The sequence below is a fragment of the Colias philodice genome, chromosome 23, assembly GCF_061535455.1.
Source record: "Colias philodice isolate Cphi_HAF_F1 chromosome 23, ilColPhil1 Martin Lab GWU primary, whole genome shotgun sequence".
NCBI lineage: Eukaryota > Metazoa > Arthropoda > Insecta > Lepidoptera > Pieridae > Colias > Colias philodice.
In genome coordinates, this window is record NC_143108.1 from 3933396 (window position 1) to 3948615 (window position 15220).

Sequence of the window (15220 nt, forward strand, 5' to 3'; positions counted from 1 at the left end):
CCCATACGTGATTGCAATTTAACGAATACATTTGCCACTCTTTATTTCTCTGACTGCGCTTTCCATCTCAGACTTAGTAAACGGTTTCCTGCGACGACTACCTTCCTTAGGCTTATTCTGAAATGGCATTTTCTTTCTGAAACAAAACAAAAGCTAACTTAATTGTACCTATACAAACTGCAAAGGGAGAGTTGAACCACTGTTTAAGTCTCCCGACTGCAGAATGGTTCAACTCTCCCGAACCCGACACAAGGCCATATCTTGATTTTTTCCAACAAATCCACTATCAACTGGAGAACAACACTGAACATACGACAAAATATGATAATCTAGTAATACAATAACGTAGGTGTTTGATACATACCGTCATAAATGCGTGCATAGCAATAAAAACAACAAATCTAAAAAAATTCACTCCGCGACGATGAAACCACTTTTCGGGAACTCACGTTCGAACGCGTCTGTTATCACTCAAAATTGTGAGTTGCTTGGGATTGGCGGGTTACGCGCGTTTATTTGTTTGCCACTTGGCGTAATTTGGAGCCAAATTTAAAAAGTTATTGAAAGTGGTTCAACTCTCCCACCTGGGCAAGTCTCCCGGTTTCCCCCTACATATTTTGGTAACTTGCTATTAAAAAAAAAACAAGTAGGTAAGGTAGGCATTTCTAGTTTTACACCGGCTTAAAGTAATAATGCTCGATTTATTTAGCTATTTCAGTTTATCTGAATCATACTGCGCAAAACAGCACAAATGATGTACTGTCTCTCAAAACAAGACGCATATTGAGAGGTAGTGAAGTGGGAGACACCAGACCTTATATGGTAAGATTATCTGTTTTCCCGCAGCTTCCCCACTAAACTAAACTTTCATCCCCTATTCTATAAAATAGAATGTGTACAATCCTATCTTAGCGGATGCCTACTACAGTCTACAATCTACATCATAGTGGCTATTTCATATCATAGGTTCAGTAGTTTGGGCTGTGCGTTGATAGACTACTAGACTACCTAGCCAGTCAGTCACTTTCGCGTTTATATCAACACAACAATAATTATCTTGAAGATCAATCGCTTTAATCAACATCCTAAAAAATCTACGGCAAACAACCTTAAATAATAATTTAACGACTTTTTAATATACTTTTGACTTCTGCATTTATTTCTAAAAATGTCACTCACAGGTATACTTACGGCCCGCAACTACAGAAACTAAACTAGACCCAAACTGGCTCTGTGGTGGTGTGATCATCGACGCTCAATACATTCTGACGTCAGCGGCTTGTATAGAGGATGTTAAACATTTCTATGTTGTGTCTGGTACTCATAGGTATCTAAAAATTATTGTTAAAATTATTAGTTTTATAAGCGCTGCTTCGCTCGGTTTGTAGGAAACATAGCATATTACATGTTAAAACCTTTCTCTACAATCACTCTATTTAAACCGCTTAAAAATACATTGTGTTATGTGTAGTTTTCAAGATTTAAGCATACACAGACAGCAAGCTTTATTTTATACTTTGTATTGATAATATTATGATTATATGATATAATAAATATAATATTGTGTAGTGATATCTTTAAAACATATCTCCGCAGAATTTCAGACGGAGCACAACGACATTTTTTATAACATCGTCCTATTTCGTAGTGTTCAAATGAACTTGCTTTTTAAACGGAGATTACGTTATTTTAGATGGTTCCCAGTTGGATCAAATGATGAATGCATTATAAATGGTGCTAAGAAAGCGGTATGGAAATGTGTACCGCAGAGTAAGTATATGAAAAAACATTATATTAATGTTGACTAAGGTTATATTTAAAACTTAAGTTTATTTATCCTTACTCTCACAATTGAATTTGTTTTATAAAATTTAACAGCAACTTGGGCCTTAAAGTATCTATCTACCTATAAAGATGTTTTCATATTAAACTAAATTATCAGTTAAATTTTATGTTATTTCGTTTTTGTATAGGTATAATAATTATTACTTCGTTATATTTACCAGAGACATTAAAATAGTTTAAAACAAGCGCAAGCACGAAAACTATTACGCAAACGGAATAAATAAATAATTTATAATGCAATAAATTAGTTCCTTTTACGGACGGCAGGGGCTCTTCTTTATTCATATACAGGATGCTAACGATAACGTTACGAATACTTTAACAATAGATGTCATGCTTGTGCTTTAGATTACAATATGTTCGATGATATTATTATCTACGCCATATAGATTATGTATTCGATGGAGCTGACTTCGACAACATACGTTGGATGATCAACGACATAGCGGTTGTACGAGTAGAGGATAACTTTAACTTCGAGAGACGGATTAGAGGCTGCGACTTCGTGCCGAAAAAGATAGCGTATAATAACCAAAGTGAAGAATTGGAGAAACCGGGGATAACTGCGTCCATCGCTGGCTGGGGCACTACGGATAGTTTTGGTGATGTATGTATCTAATTTTTGTTAACTTTGTATAAGATACAAGGCTGCGTTACATCGCATATAACAGGAGGAGCTGGAGAAGCTGGGAATAGTTGTATCTATCGCTATATATTAAACTTACTTAGTTAAACTTAAAACTATTTATTCAGCTACTTAAAATTTACTATTGTCGCCATATTGGACGCCGGCCGCATCGCCTGTTGCGCTCTTTAACGCATCATCATACCTTACAGCACATAATATGTTTCTATAATGAATATAATGAAGTTATGACTTATTAATACGTTGCGATTAACGATAATCATTCGTGATACTAATGATTATCAACCAGGTATATGGCCTAACAACAGAAAATTCACCAGACCTCCTTGAAACGGAGGTAAAGCTGATATCGAAGAAAAGCTGCAAGGCTCGCTGGCCGGAGCGGTACCATCACATCATTGACGGGAACATGGTGTGCGCGAAGGATGGTTCTGATGAAAACATGAATGATCTTTGTAAGGTACTTCGTGTATCGTGTTTTATATGTAAGTTAATACCTTGTGACTGATAGCTTTTTTCATCGCTTTTAAAGTAAGTATATTATTAGTTTTGACTCTTTGTTGTGGTGAAATTTTATGTATCTTGCATTAGCTGTCCCACCTACAAGAATCCATCTAGTTATCTTGAGTTTACGTAACTAAATTCACCGTTAATTTTATGAGGGATTTCAAGCTTCGAAACATTATAAACAAACGGATTTTATTATTTATAGCAGAGATGAATCAGCTGAATTATTTACGCACATATTTCGAAAACACCATTCATTTATGTGAGCTAGACGTTTCTAATTTGAATTTTCCTGTACCGCACCATACAAAGTTTTTACGTAACTTACACTTCCACACCATAAATTGTAGGAAAATAAGGAAATAACTCAATTCAATAAAAATATAGGAACAAGGAATAAGTTGTAAAGAGCTGGTGTTATCAGATGAGGAGGATGGGCGGAGACACATGGTCCCACATGATACCGACATACATTCTAACAACCATGGCAATGCTACGAGACGGTCTAAAGTTGTTTCGGGAGGTTTTTGTGAGGTAAGGTATTTCATGGATGGAATTGATTTGTTAATTATTATATTAACAGGGTATATTACACTCCTTATAGTATTTATAGTCCCTTATGTTAATCTGATGCGCTCGGGTAAATCCCAAAATCGAAGGCTACATTTATCACGTTAATCGTAACTCAAAGTCAAAAACTACCGAACCGTCAGACGGCTAACGTCACACGCCAGTGCTACGTATAGTACCGTAGCACTGTACGGATCGTATATATTGTACAGTGCTACGGGCCGTGTATATACATTCGATGCATTATATCCACTAACTTGTATAGAACGACCACGGCGGGCCGCTCGTAGTGGGCTACGGCTCTGGCTCCGTAGTGGTGGGGGTGATATCCGCGTGTCAGAAGGCTAACGCCACGCGCCAGTGCTACGTATAGTACCGTAGCACTGTACGTATCGTATATATTGTACAGTGCTACGGGCCGTGTATATACATTCGATGCATTATATCCACTAACTTGTATAGAACGACCACGGCGGGCCGCTCGTAGTGGGCTACGGCACTGGCTCCGTAGTGGTGGGGGTGATATCCGCGTGTCAGACGGCTAACGTCACGCGCCAGTGCTACGTATAGTACCGTAGCACTGTACGTATCGTATATATTGTACAGTGCTACGGGCCGTGTATGTACATTCGATGCATTATATTCACTAACTTGTATAGAACGACCACGGCGGGCCGCTCGTAGTGGGCTACGGCACTGGCTCCGTAGTGGTGGGGGTGATATCCGCGTGTCAGACGGCTAACGTCACGCGCCAGTGCTACGTATAGTACCGTAGCACTGTACGTATCGTATATATTGTACAGTGCTACGGGCCGTGTATATACATTCGATGCATTATATCCACTAACTTGTATAGAACGACCACGGCGGGCCGCTCGTAGTGGGCTACGGCACTGGCTCCGTAGTGGTGGGGGTGATATCCGCGTGTCAGACGGCTAACGTCACGCGACAGTGCTACGGGCCGTACTTGTATACGAGCGTGTGGAAGAATCGGCACTTGATTGGATGCGCTGTTAATAAGGATATGGCGTACGTATTGGTTATATTTGTTGTCGTGAGTAGTTATATTGTGTGGGTAGTATTATATAAATATAAGCTAGAATTAGAATCTTATAGTTATTGTTGTCCTTATAATTCGGTAAGCCGGCTGCACGCACGAAAAAACATGACTCATGCAGCGTTATCTCGCTCTGAGGCGTTCCATGTGCAAGCGAGAGCGCGGAACGAGCGACAAAGAAGCACAATCGGACGTTGTCACGTTCAACTATCGCCAGTGAACCGACTTTACAGACAACCAATTTTTTTTTACAAATAAATTCAAAACTGACATCAAGAAGCGGGTCCTACAGAGCGAGCAGCGTAATACTTTGCGACGCAACTCAGTCTTTGTAGACGTGGCTCGGCTGAAGAAAGCACGTATGCTGTCATTTTCTTTAGCCATGTGAACACTGACCGTGTTGTTTTGCGTGGAAAATGCTTCGCCTTGATCAGAAATCTGCCTATTTACTATCTTATAAAGGCGCTTTGGCTGATATAGTTATGGTATCATAACGATTTAATTGTGTTTTTCAGAAGCTATATCTGCAGCTGATGTTATAATTTTTATTACATATTTTAACAAAATATCTTCCTCTAACGATTCTAAAATATATTGCAGTGCATCATGTAAAAGATTGTTGAGGACATCACAAACGCGCATGAGTGAGACAATTTTCAGCTGGGCTAGTCATCCTGAAGGGTATTTTTTGTGTTTATTACAAATCCATACTAATATTATAAATGCGAAAGTAACTCTGTCTGTCTGTCTGTTACTCAATCACGCCTTAACTACTGAACCAATTTGCATGAAATTTGCTATAGAGATATTTTGATATCCGAGAAAGGACATAGGCTACTTTTTATCCCGGGAAATAGGATAGGTTTTATCCCGGAAATCCCACGGGAACGGGAACTATGCGGGTTTTTCTTTGGCTGCGCGGGCGAAGCTGCGGGTGGAAAGCTAGTATTTAATAAATCTTAAATACCAATTATTATTAGAATAGAATGATGACATAATATATCAAGTATTATTATTTTTTAATTTTTAGCTTTTTAGCCTTTTCGTTGAAGGCCCATAGGAAATTTCCACTCTGAATATGTTTTATACCTAAGCAAATTTTGTAAAATGTGTTAAAATCTGCTAAAACAAACTAATTCATAAAAATTGTGTGTCGCCATCACACAATGTTTTTGTAAGGTTTCTGTTGCTTTATGAAGCCCAATTTATCAATTTAAAACTTCCATTCGGCAATTTTAAGAATCATAATCTGTCGGTAACTTATTAATTAATTTTCTTTAAATAAATAGTTATCGTTTATAATTTTTAAACTTTGAATGTTCTTTCAGCGCTGCTAAGAGTGAATATAAATCAAACTTGCTTCGGGTTGGAAATACAAAGAAAGCAAAACAGATCGCAAGTTCAGCTACAAAGGGGAAAATTATTTTAAAACAAAAAACACGCAAAATATAAATTAATAAAATATATCTGTTTGTTTTTTTATGTGATATCAAATTAATAAATACCTACCTACTCTTCCTCCTTTAACAATAATTAGTTCCTATCTTTAATTTTCAGCAAATAACCTTATAATGATAAAATAAATCACATGACTCTATACAACAAAAGCACTTATTTCCTTTGTGAAAAGTGAAAACCATACATCAAATTATTAATTAACATGGGAAAACAAACTATTGTAATTATTTTGACTTACGACAAAATATTTTAGACTGGGTATATTAAACATATCTATTTAAGCATTAAAATTTGATAAATTATAAAACAATGTAGTTATAGTTAATATTCAAATGCAGTCTAAATGAAATTTTATAAAAAATAAAAAGAATTCGATCACGATCGGGATTCGAACCCGCGTTTTTTTGCCATACCGGGGGAACGTCTTGCCTTTAAAGTTTAATCCATGTCACTCCTCAGCAATCGAATTAAAAATCAATTTGTTTTTGTTTTTTTTAACAATACAATGCTTGTTTACGGAAAAAAAATACTTTCTAAAAATCAACTTTCAAATTCAAAGAGCTCATATATTTTTAAGAGACTGAAATATTTTTTGTCAGGAAATTCAGTTCGCCACTACTTTAAAGTATAAAAATAATAATATTCATCGCGCTTCAATCAAACTTCATACCATCCGTGAAATTGTATATTTATCAAATGTTTTGAATCAAACCCAAATGGATGACGAAATAATATGATAAATTATTGTGTCCATAATATTTGAACATGTTTATTTTTGTTAACCTTTTAGTTTTACAGTTTTTAAGTAAGTACTAAATAACTAATTGAAAGGTAATGAGAATTAATTAACGATACTTTGTGAATGTAATCTTATTCCGTTTATTTTAAGGTATAAAATCGATTGATGTTGCAACCACAATACCTAATTATGTACAAAATATTATCTCTAAAACGAATATCAGTGATATTAAAAACATTATTAACGGTAGCAGAAGAATTTTAAATGGAGACGAAGTGAGAAACAATAGACCTTATATGGTAAGATAAATATTCTGTAGAATATGCACTACTTACTTATATCAGTTTTTCAATTAAAATGAAGGCTTGATTATGAAGCTCTTCTTTATTACCAGAGCCAGCAAATCTGAGCTGCGTTGGCCCAGAAGTTAAGATTTCCTACTTGAATAAAAAGTGAAGGTTTCTAGACCATATGACCGTGAATTAAATAGAGATTTAAAATTTTCTACATATTATCCACATCACCAATTAGTGTAAACTGTAAAGCATTATAAAGCTTCAAAAATTTTATCATTTGCCAATTGCCTATCCGATTTATGTTCCAAACCTTTTTACTATTCTAATACTATGCTCTATGAAATTTTACACAATCATTATTAATTATATCGTAAATCATGTATTTGTCTTCATTCTTATTTAAAGGTATATTTAAAATTACCATCAAACAATCCGAGATACAAAGACTTCCGTCGATGGGTCTGTGGTGGTGTTATAATACATGAGGAGTACATCCTCACGTCAGCGGCTTGTATAGAGGACGCTAAACACTTTTATGTAGTTTCAGGCACTTATAGGTATTGTATTATTATGGTCTGGCTTTGCTTTGTTTCCTGGTTGAAAGTTTTACATCAGTATATTCTACCTGTTTACCGAATTCAGCTAAATTAGACCGTAGTTTGTTTGGTATGAAAAGCAATAAATGAATCACGCCTAAAATACATACAAGCATGAAGCATTGGAATTACTTGCTATTTCTTGTACTTTCAAGTCACCTTGTTCGCATCTAATGAGTAATATATTATTAAATTAACAAATAACATTTTCAGATATAGCGAAGAAGATGACAGGATTAGTAATCCATGTATAAAAAACGGAGCTAAAAAAGCCGTTTGGAAGTGTGTGCCCCGAAGTAAGACATAATGCATTTAATAAAAAAATAAATGCAATAAAATATTACCCTTGAAGTAACATCACCGTCACTAATTCTTCAAACTTTCTTTCTCACAAGCATTTATTTCCAAGAATGCATTTACAAATATGGGTGTTGTTATTACAATCCCAATTAAGTACAGAAAAAGCTTTTACAATTATTCGTCTATCTCATGGACCATGGAATTACGTTTTTCATAATCTTGAAACTTGCTCACTTATTTTAAAGCTACAAAACGCAATTTTTTTCAAATGAAAAACAACATTTCTAATTTTCCTAATGATCTAAATTCTAAATATTTAACCAGACATTTTTTACCTTCAGACTACGTTTTCGACGGCCACGAGAACGACAACATACGTTGGATGAACAACGACATAGCGATAGTTAAGGTAGAAGATGACTTTGACTTCGACCGTCGTATACGCGGCTGTGACTTTATTCCCAAACCCATTTGTTATAATAACCAGAGTAGTAGGTTGGAGGATCCTGGCACTATTGCCTCTATAGCGGGCTGGGGAAGCACTAAGAAGTACAATGATGTATGTACATATAGTAATTTGAATAGAAATAGTTATTAACTTTCCTAGCATTTCTGTTTGCACAAAATTTGGTGTAGCATTGATGAAATGTAGAAGTTAATCTTCGTTATGAAAAATGAAAATATCAGTCACTTATATAATTTATCGTATTTGTCACATTATAATTTATAGTGAGGCTTGGATAACATTTATTAAGATGTGATAAATTCTGCTCATCCTGGTTCAAATACAGAATTGCCTTCCGCAGAATTTTACTACCTATTGAATTTTATCACAAAGCCTACCTACGTCTGGTCACCATCTTGTTCATGAAAGGAAAAAAACATAACAGACAGTACATTTTTACCTATTTACAGTAATAATATCATCTTGCATTGATTTGTGAAATTATGAAGTGGTAGTGCCTACTTATTAATTAAATTAATCTCCAACATCTTTTCTTCCTTTAATCCTTTACTTAAAATAATGAAGAGACATTCCACAAATTAATAAAAAAATATATTTACCTATCAACCTTTCAGTGGGTAAATCAACGCAGTAAATCAATATCCCAAGATCTGTTACAAACAGATGTTATAATAGTCCCCAAGTCGAGATGCAAGCAGCGCTGGGGTCCGAGATACCACAATATTATAGATAATTATATGATTTGTACTAAAGATAATATTCCTGAATTAAGTGAAGCTTGTCTGGTGAGAATTTCTTTTGTATGAAATGGCATTTAAACTGTATCTGTATCGGTAAGATAAATAATAGACGATAAAATATGTACTTATGATGACCAGATAAATGCAAAGATTTCACCCCAAAAGCATAGAATAGAAAATATTTATGACTAGAATACTGACAAATTATAATACTAGTAAACTGTAAAGTCCAGATAAAAAAAGGAATTTGCCTATTGCCTAACTTATAAACTAATGTTAAAAAGAGGAAACATTTTTATCATATACAAAAATTACTGAACTGATTTCTTTCACGACAGAAAGCTGTATATTGCGTGCCAATTGCGGCATCTCATTGTATTTTTTTAATGTAATGTCTATTTTTTTAATTTAATGCCAGTCGTATTTCAAAATATTTAGGAAAAATACGCTGACTGTACGGATATAATGTACTCCGGTGAGCTAGGTTCAGGGGAAAGAAGGTCCAATACAAATGACAGTTTAGTTCACTCAGCATTCCATGATCCTGATTGGCGGCGTTTGGCGGGAAGTGGGGGGTTTTGTGAGGTAAATATGGGATATTTTTAACCATTTTTCTTAATGATCTTCCCTTTGTTAGGTGGTACCAATATTTGGACACCAAAATCAGTTAAATAAACGTTTGTTAAATTAATTTCAAGTGCCTTTTACTTTATCATAAGATTAACTTATGCTAATAAAGACTTCTCTTAAGAAGATGGAACAATGTGAAAGTATTGCAGGCTAATCATTCGAATACTGAATTTCGTCTATTTACGTATTATTGCTTATTTTCTCGTTATCATTTGATACAATGCACTTTAATCTATTTCTTCTGTATTCATATAACTAAATGTAGAGTCGAGACTATTTCAAATGCAAAATCAGATATTACCTAATTTTTTGTAAATGCTCTACTTTTGCAAATTAACCGTCTATTATCTTATAGAATGATCATGGCGGTCCCTTAGTACATGGTAGTGGTCCAAACGCCGTGGTAATTGGAGTTATTTCAGCTTGCCTTGTAAAGGAAAGAACCAATCGATGTCATGGACCATTTCTATATACCAGTGTGTTTAAGAATAGAGTCCTCATCAACTGCGCTATTTATAAGGATACTAAGTATATCTTGATTTAATATACATATGTATTTATATTTATGTTATTAGAGCAATTAGTTTATTCATCTATACTATTATAATATTGTAAAGCTGAAGAGTTTGTTTGTTTGTTGAACGTGCTAACCTCAGGAACTACTGGTCTGATTTGAAAAAATATTTCAGTGTTAGATAGCCCATTTATCGAGGAAGGCTATAATTAAATTAATAACTGCTATAAGTATATGCTATATATCATCACGCTAAGACCAACAGGAACGGAGCAACCGCGGGGCACAGCCAGTTATAAATACACATTACACATGCCAATAAAGCACATTTTTTTTAATAAAAACGTATATACTTACTTGATGAAACTTAAAATTATATCAACTCAAATCAATGTAACAATGTTTGCAAACCATTTTACATAAAGTAACATTTAAGTTGAGATAAGTAATGAAATAAGTAAAAAGTAATCTGCTGTGTTTCAGAGGGGACTGTTCTAAGCTATTTAGGACAAGTGAAACTCATATAGAGGAAGAAATAAGTTGGGCTGATCATCCAGATGGGTAGGTGTTTATGGATTAACTATATTTAAAAGTTAACGATGAAAAATCTTATTCAAACGCTTTTCTCATTAATTATAATATACAGGGTTACTTGTAAAACACCAGCAACCTCGCAGGACAAGATAGCTAACATCATAAGAAACAACATATTTTGTTCTACGACTTTTGGCATAACGCATTACGTTATTTTTAAATGATTTTTTTTTGTTTAGTTAGCTATCTTGTCCTGCGAGGTTGCTGGTGTTTTACAAGTAGGTACCTAACCCTGTATATCTATCTATAGCCTTTGATTCTATCCAAATAATTACAAATTACAAATCATCTCAGTAGAACAACCTGAATTCTTTGCAGAAAATACTATTTTAACGGTTTAAAACAGCACTAAATATAACTGCTGTAATTAATAGTGATGTTTATTTTGTAAATTTATTAACCACCAAGAAAAAAAAGTATTTATAAAGAAACGTGATCACAACTGTAACATAAAACATGTTTTTACAGTCCCGCCAAGAACGAAGTTGCAAAATCGAGACGTAATAAAGAAGAAATACAAACAAATAGTACATATATAACAGTAGAAACACAAACAAATAATAATAAATTAGAAACTGTTACTCCATATGATAAAGTAATGCAACATGGTGGAGTCGTACTGAGAGCTTCAGATCGTGTATTTAATGAAACGAATTTAAAACAATAAACATTTAAATTGATGTTAGTTTTATTATTTATCCCCTGATATATTTATGTAGATAGATAAAAATATGTAGTTTATTTTGCCGAATTAAAATCAACAATTAATACATAATAATAATATAGTTTATCTAAACTACACCAAAACCACTGCAGTTCCGCTCGCGCGCGCTCCGAGTGCGGATGTGTAGTAATTAATAATTATTATCGACGATGGTGCAGTGTAAGAAATGTAAACTGTTCTTGTCAGCGACAAAGGACGATGTAGTTAAGTGTAAAGGGACCTGTGGTGGATTATTTCACAAAAAATGTGCAAAGAAATTGCCGCATAACGATTTATGTGAAGATTGTGTGAAAATAGATTCAACACCCAAATCACCGAAAATCGCCATTGATTCTGGTAATCTTACAATAGAGAATCTCTTGACGGAAGTCAACAAAAAGCTAGAAACAGTGTTTAAAATAGAAAACAAACTACAGGAGCTGACAGGACTAGTCGAATTTTATTCTGAGTGCTACGGGGAACTTTTAGAATTCAAACATAAAGCAGATAGGCGAATAACAGCCTTAGAAAGACGCAATGTTTATTTAGAAAAATGTAACATGGCATTAGAGGAGAGATTGGAGAAGATTGAACAAAAAGAATTGGAGAGAAATGTAGAACTAGCATTTGTGGAGTGTCACGAAAATGAAGATCTGAAAGTGGTGGTCGAGTCTATCGCCAAAAAATTAAACCTTCCAGTTGAAGACATACAAGAGGTAAAGAGGGTAGGCGCGCCAGAAAAGAAGGTAGTGACAAAACTCGACGATAAGCCGCGTCGACCGCGCCCGATCCTTCTTACGCTGCGGTCTAAGGCGGCTAGGGACCGGTGGATAAAGAAACGAAAAATTCTTCTTACTAACCACAACATTTATGGTAATGAAAATCAACAAAGGATTTTTATTAACGAAGAAATGACCCCATTAAAACGCAAACTTTTTTGGACCGCCAAGCAGCAGCTAAGATCAAAATATTCATATATATGGTTTCAAAATGGTAGCATATTAGTAAAAAAAAATGAGTCTGAAAAACAAATTTTTAATATAAGATGTGAAGAAGATATTAAGTCCCTGATTCAAACCGAAGAAACACAAGTCGAGTAATTAGCAACGTAATATTCTATTATTTACCGTTACTGTGTTAAGGCTCATACATACAGTATTAAAATATATTTTATAATCTTTTATGGATACTTCACTTGACAATTTGGATGATGGAATACAATATACTCGATACAATGATACGAAAGATTGGAGCAAATATTTTAAAGGCAAACAAAAACAATTAGATATAGTACACCTAAATATAAGATCATTAAGAAAACACTTTAGTGAATTTATGGTCTTACTACAACTTTGCGATGAAAAAATAGATATAATAATACTATCGGAAGTAAATGTAAAAAAAGAAGAATTATCGTTTTATAAAATACCGCAATACAACTTACATGCAAATACAAGAGAAAATAAAAGGGGAGGGGGCTTATTGATATACTCTAAGAACTCATTGAATTTTTACGCAGACATAAAAGAAACTTCAGCCTCGGAAATACTAGTTGGAAAATTAAAAACAGACAAAACCATAGTTCACATAATTGCAACGTACCGACCGCCGAACTCCAATAGATTGCAATTTTTGAGTGAGTGTGATCTTCTACTTAAGCAGATATTACCATCGGATGATATATTATTCATAGGTGACGTAAACTTGGACTTGTTAAACAACAGACTGAATAACAGAATTTCACAATATAAGAATATGATGTGTGAATACGGCTTAAGATGTGCAATACCGGCGAGTGAGATTACGCGCGAGGCGATCGTTGACGGCGTCGTGCAGTCGTCGTGCATTGACCATGTGTGGGTGCGTACGCGCAACGCGGCGAGCGTCTCTGCACACATGCTCACCTGTAAGCTGTCAGATCATCACCTGATAGGAACGCGCTTAGATCTCGTGCCAAACGTTTGTGAACCGTATGTACCGACATTAAAGTATACTTTGTGTAATAAATTAGTTAAAAGTAAATTAGATAATGTTGATTGGTCGGAATTGTTGACATTAAATTGCCCATTGATGTTGTATGAAACATTGAGTTCGTTGTTTGGCAGCATTTATAATTCTTCTAAAGTGGCAATTGTACAAAATTCTCATAGGGAAACACAACCATGGGTAACTAAAAAAATTAAGGGAATGATTGAGCGAAGAGATGAACTATTCAGAACTTGGAAAAAATATCCTAAAAATATGAATAAGAGGTTAGAATATACTAGGTATAGAAATAAAACAAATAAAATTATAAATGCTGCCAAAAATAAATATAAGCAGGGGGAACTACAAAAATGTGAAGGGGATTTTAGAAAAATATGGTGTAAAATTAATGAATGGCTGGGACGTAGCAAACATAATGTAGATGCGACAATAATGAAATATTTGGGCGAGAATGAGAACATTGAGAGTATATGTAATAATTTTTCTAAAACATTTACACAAGAAATTGTAAGTATAAAACATAAATGTAATCAAAAATTTTTAGATCGTAATGAATATGTTAAAACGAGTAATGTTTCTTTTAGATTTTTAAAAGTGAGCAAAGAGAAGGTTGAGAAGGTTATTGACAAATTAAGCTGTGATAAAGCCCCAGGCATAGACAAAATTAGGGTTCAAGATTTAAAATATGTTAAAGAAAAAGTCAGTCCCGTTTTGGCAAATTTTATAAATATGTGTATATCAAATGGAAAATACCCAACAGAATTAAAGAAATCTCTAATTAGGCCAATATATAAACATGGTAGTCATTTGGATTATTCTAATTACAGACCTATAGCCATCTTGTGCGTAATTAATAAAATTGTAGAAAAAATAATTATTCAACAAATAAGCTCTTTTTTGGAAAGTAATAATGTATTGTCTCAAACACAGCATGGCTTCCGGAAGGGTCGTAGTACTGCGTCGGCTTTAACTGACTTTTCAGATTATGTAAACACAGGGCTTGGCGGTGGGCAGCGGGTCCTGGCACTGTTTATAGATTATAAAAAAGCATTCGACACGCTGGGCCACGAGCAGCTTTTACAGGCTATGGACGAATGTGGGGTTAGGGGGCCAATTAACCAATGGTTCCGAGAATATTTGGCGAATAGAACTTTACGTACCGTCATCAATGGAACGACTGGAGCTGAGATACCTGTGGAGTTAGGAGTCCCGACCGGCTCCGTTTTCGGCCCGGTTGGTTATATTATGCACGTGAACAGCGTGTCGAATGTGGTCAAGAACTGTAGGGTTTGTATGTATGCAGATGACATGTGCCTGCTGCTCGCCGGCAACGACACAGCAGTCATGGTGGACAGAGTACAGAGGGATTTCGAGAACGTGTGTAAGTGGGCACATGACAATGGTATAATTCTCAATATACAAAAAACAAAATGTCTATATATTTATTCACCACACAATAAAAATGCTAAAAATTCAGCTTTTCAAATTAATTTAATAGGCCACACATATGAATGTTTTCATAATAATAAAACTAACTGTGTATGTAGTAAGTTGGATGTCGTTGACAATATTA

At 34.6% G+C, this 15220-nt stretch overlaps 2 protein-coding genes across 2 annotated transcripts; both read left to right on the forward strand.

The window, feature by feature from the left end:
* Window positions 1-705: 705 nt before the first annotated feature.
* LOC149477981 (uncharacterized) lies at window positions 706-6077 on the forward strand (the record flags this gene model as incomplete). The annotated part of the gene is made up of 9 exons (XM_089709636.1): window positions 706-822; window positions 1182-1327; window positions 1694-1770; window positions 2235-2452; window positions 2781-2951; window positions 3386-3532; window positions 4425-4597; window positions 5226-5306; window positions 5954-6077. Coding segments are annotated over 9 exons (1254 nt in total), but the record flags the coding sequence as incomplete, so codon positions are not given.
* Window positions 6078-7293: 1216 nt separating this feature from the next.
* Window positions 7294-11638, forward strand: LOC149477982 (uncharacterized). Its single transcript, XM_089709669.1, has 9 exons — window positions 7294-7299; window positions 7524-7675; window positions 7928-8010; window positions 8356-8573; window positions 9095-9265; window positions 9659-9805; window positions 10206-10378; window positions 10848-10925; window positions 11427-11638. The coding sequence occupies exons 1-9, from the start codon at window positions 7294-7296 to the stop codon at window positions 11623-11625; spliced, it is 1227 nt and encodes a 408-aa protein (XP_089565795.1). The 3' UTR covers window positions 11626-11638.
* The last annotated feature ends 3582 nt before the right edge of the window (window positions 11639-15220 follow it).

Coding starts and splice junctions, on each gene's coding strand:
- LOC149477982 (XM_089709669.1), top strand. Junction 8,574..9,094: donor GCACTAAGAAGTACAATGAT/GTATGTACATAT, acceptor TCAACCTTTCAG/TGGGTAAATCAACGCAGTAA. Junction 10,926..11,426: donor TGGGCTGATCATCCAGATGG/GTAGGTGTTTAT, acceptor ATGTTTTTACAG/TCCCGCCAAGAACGAAGTTG.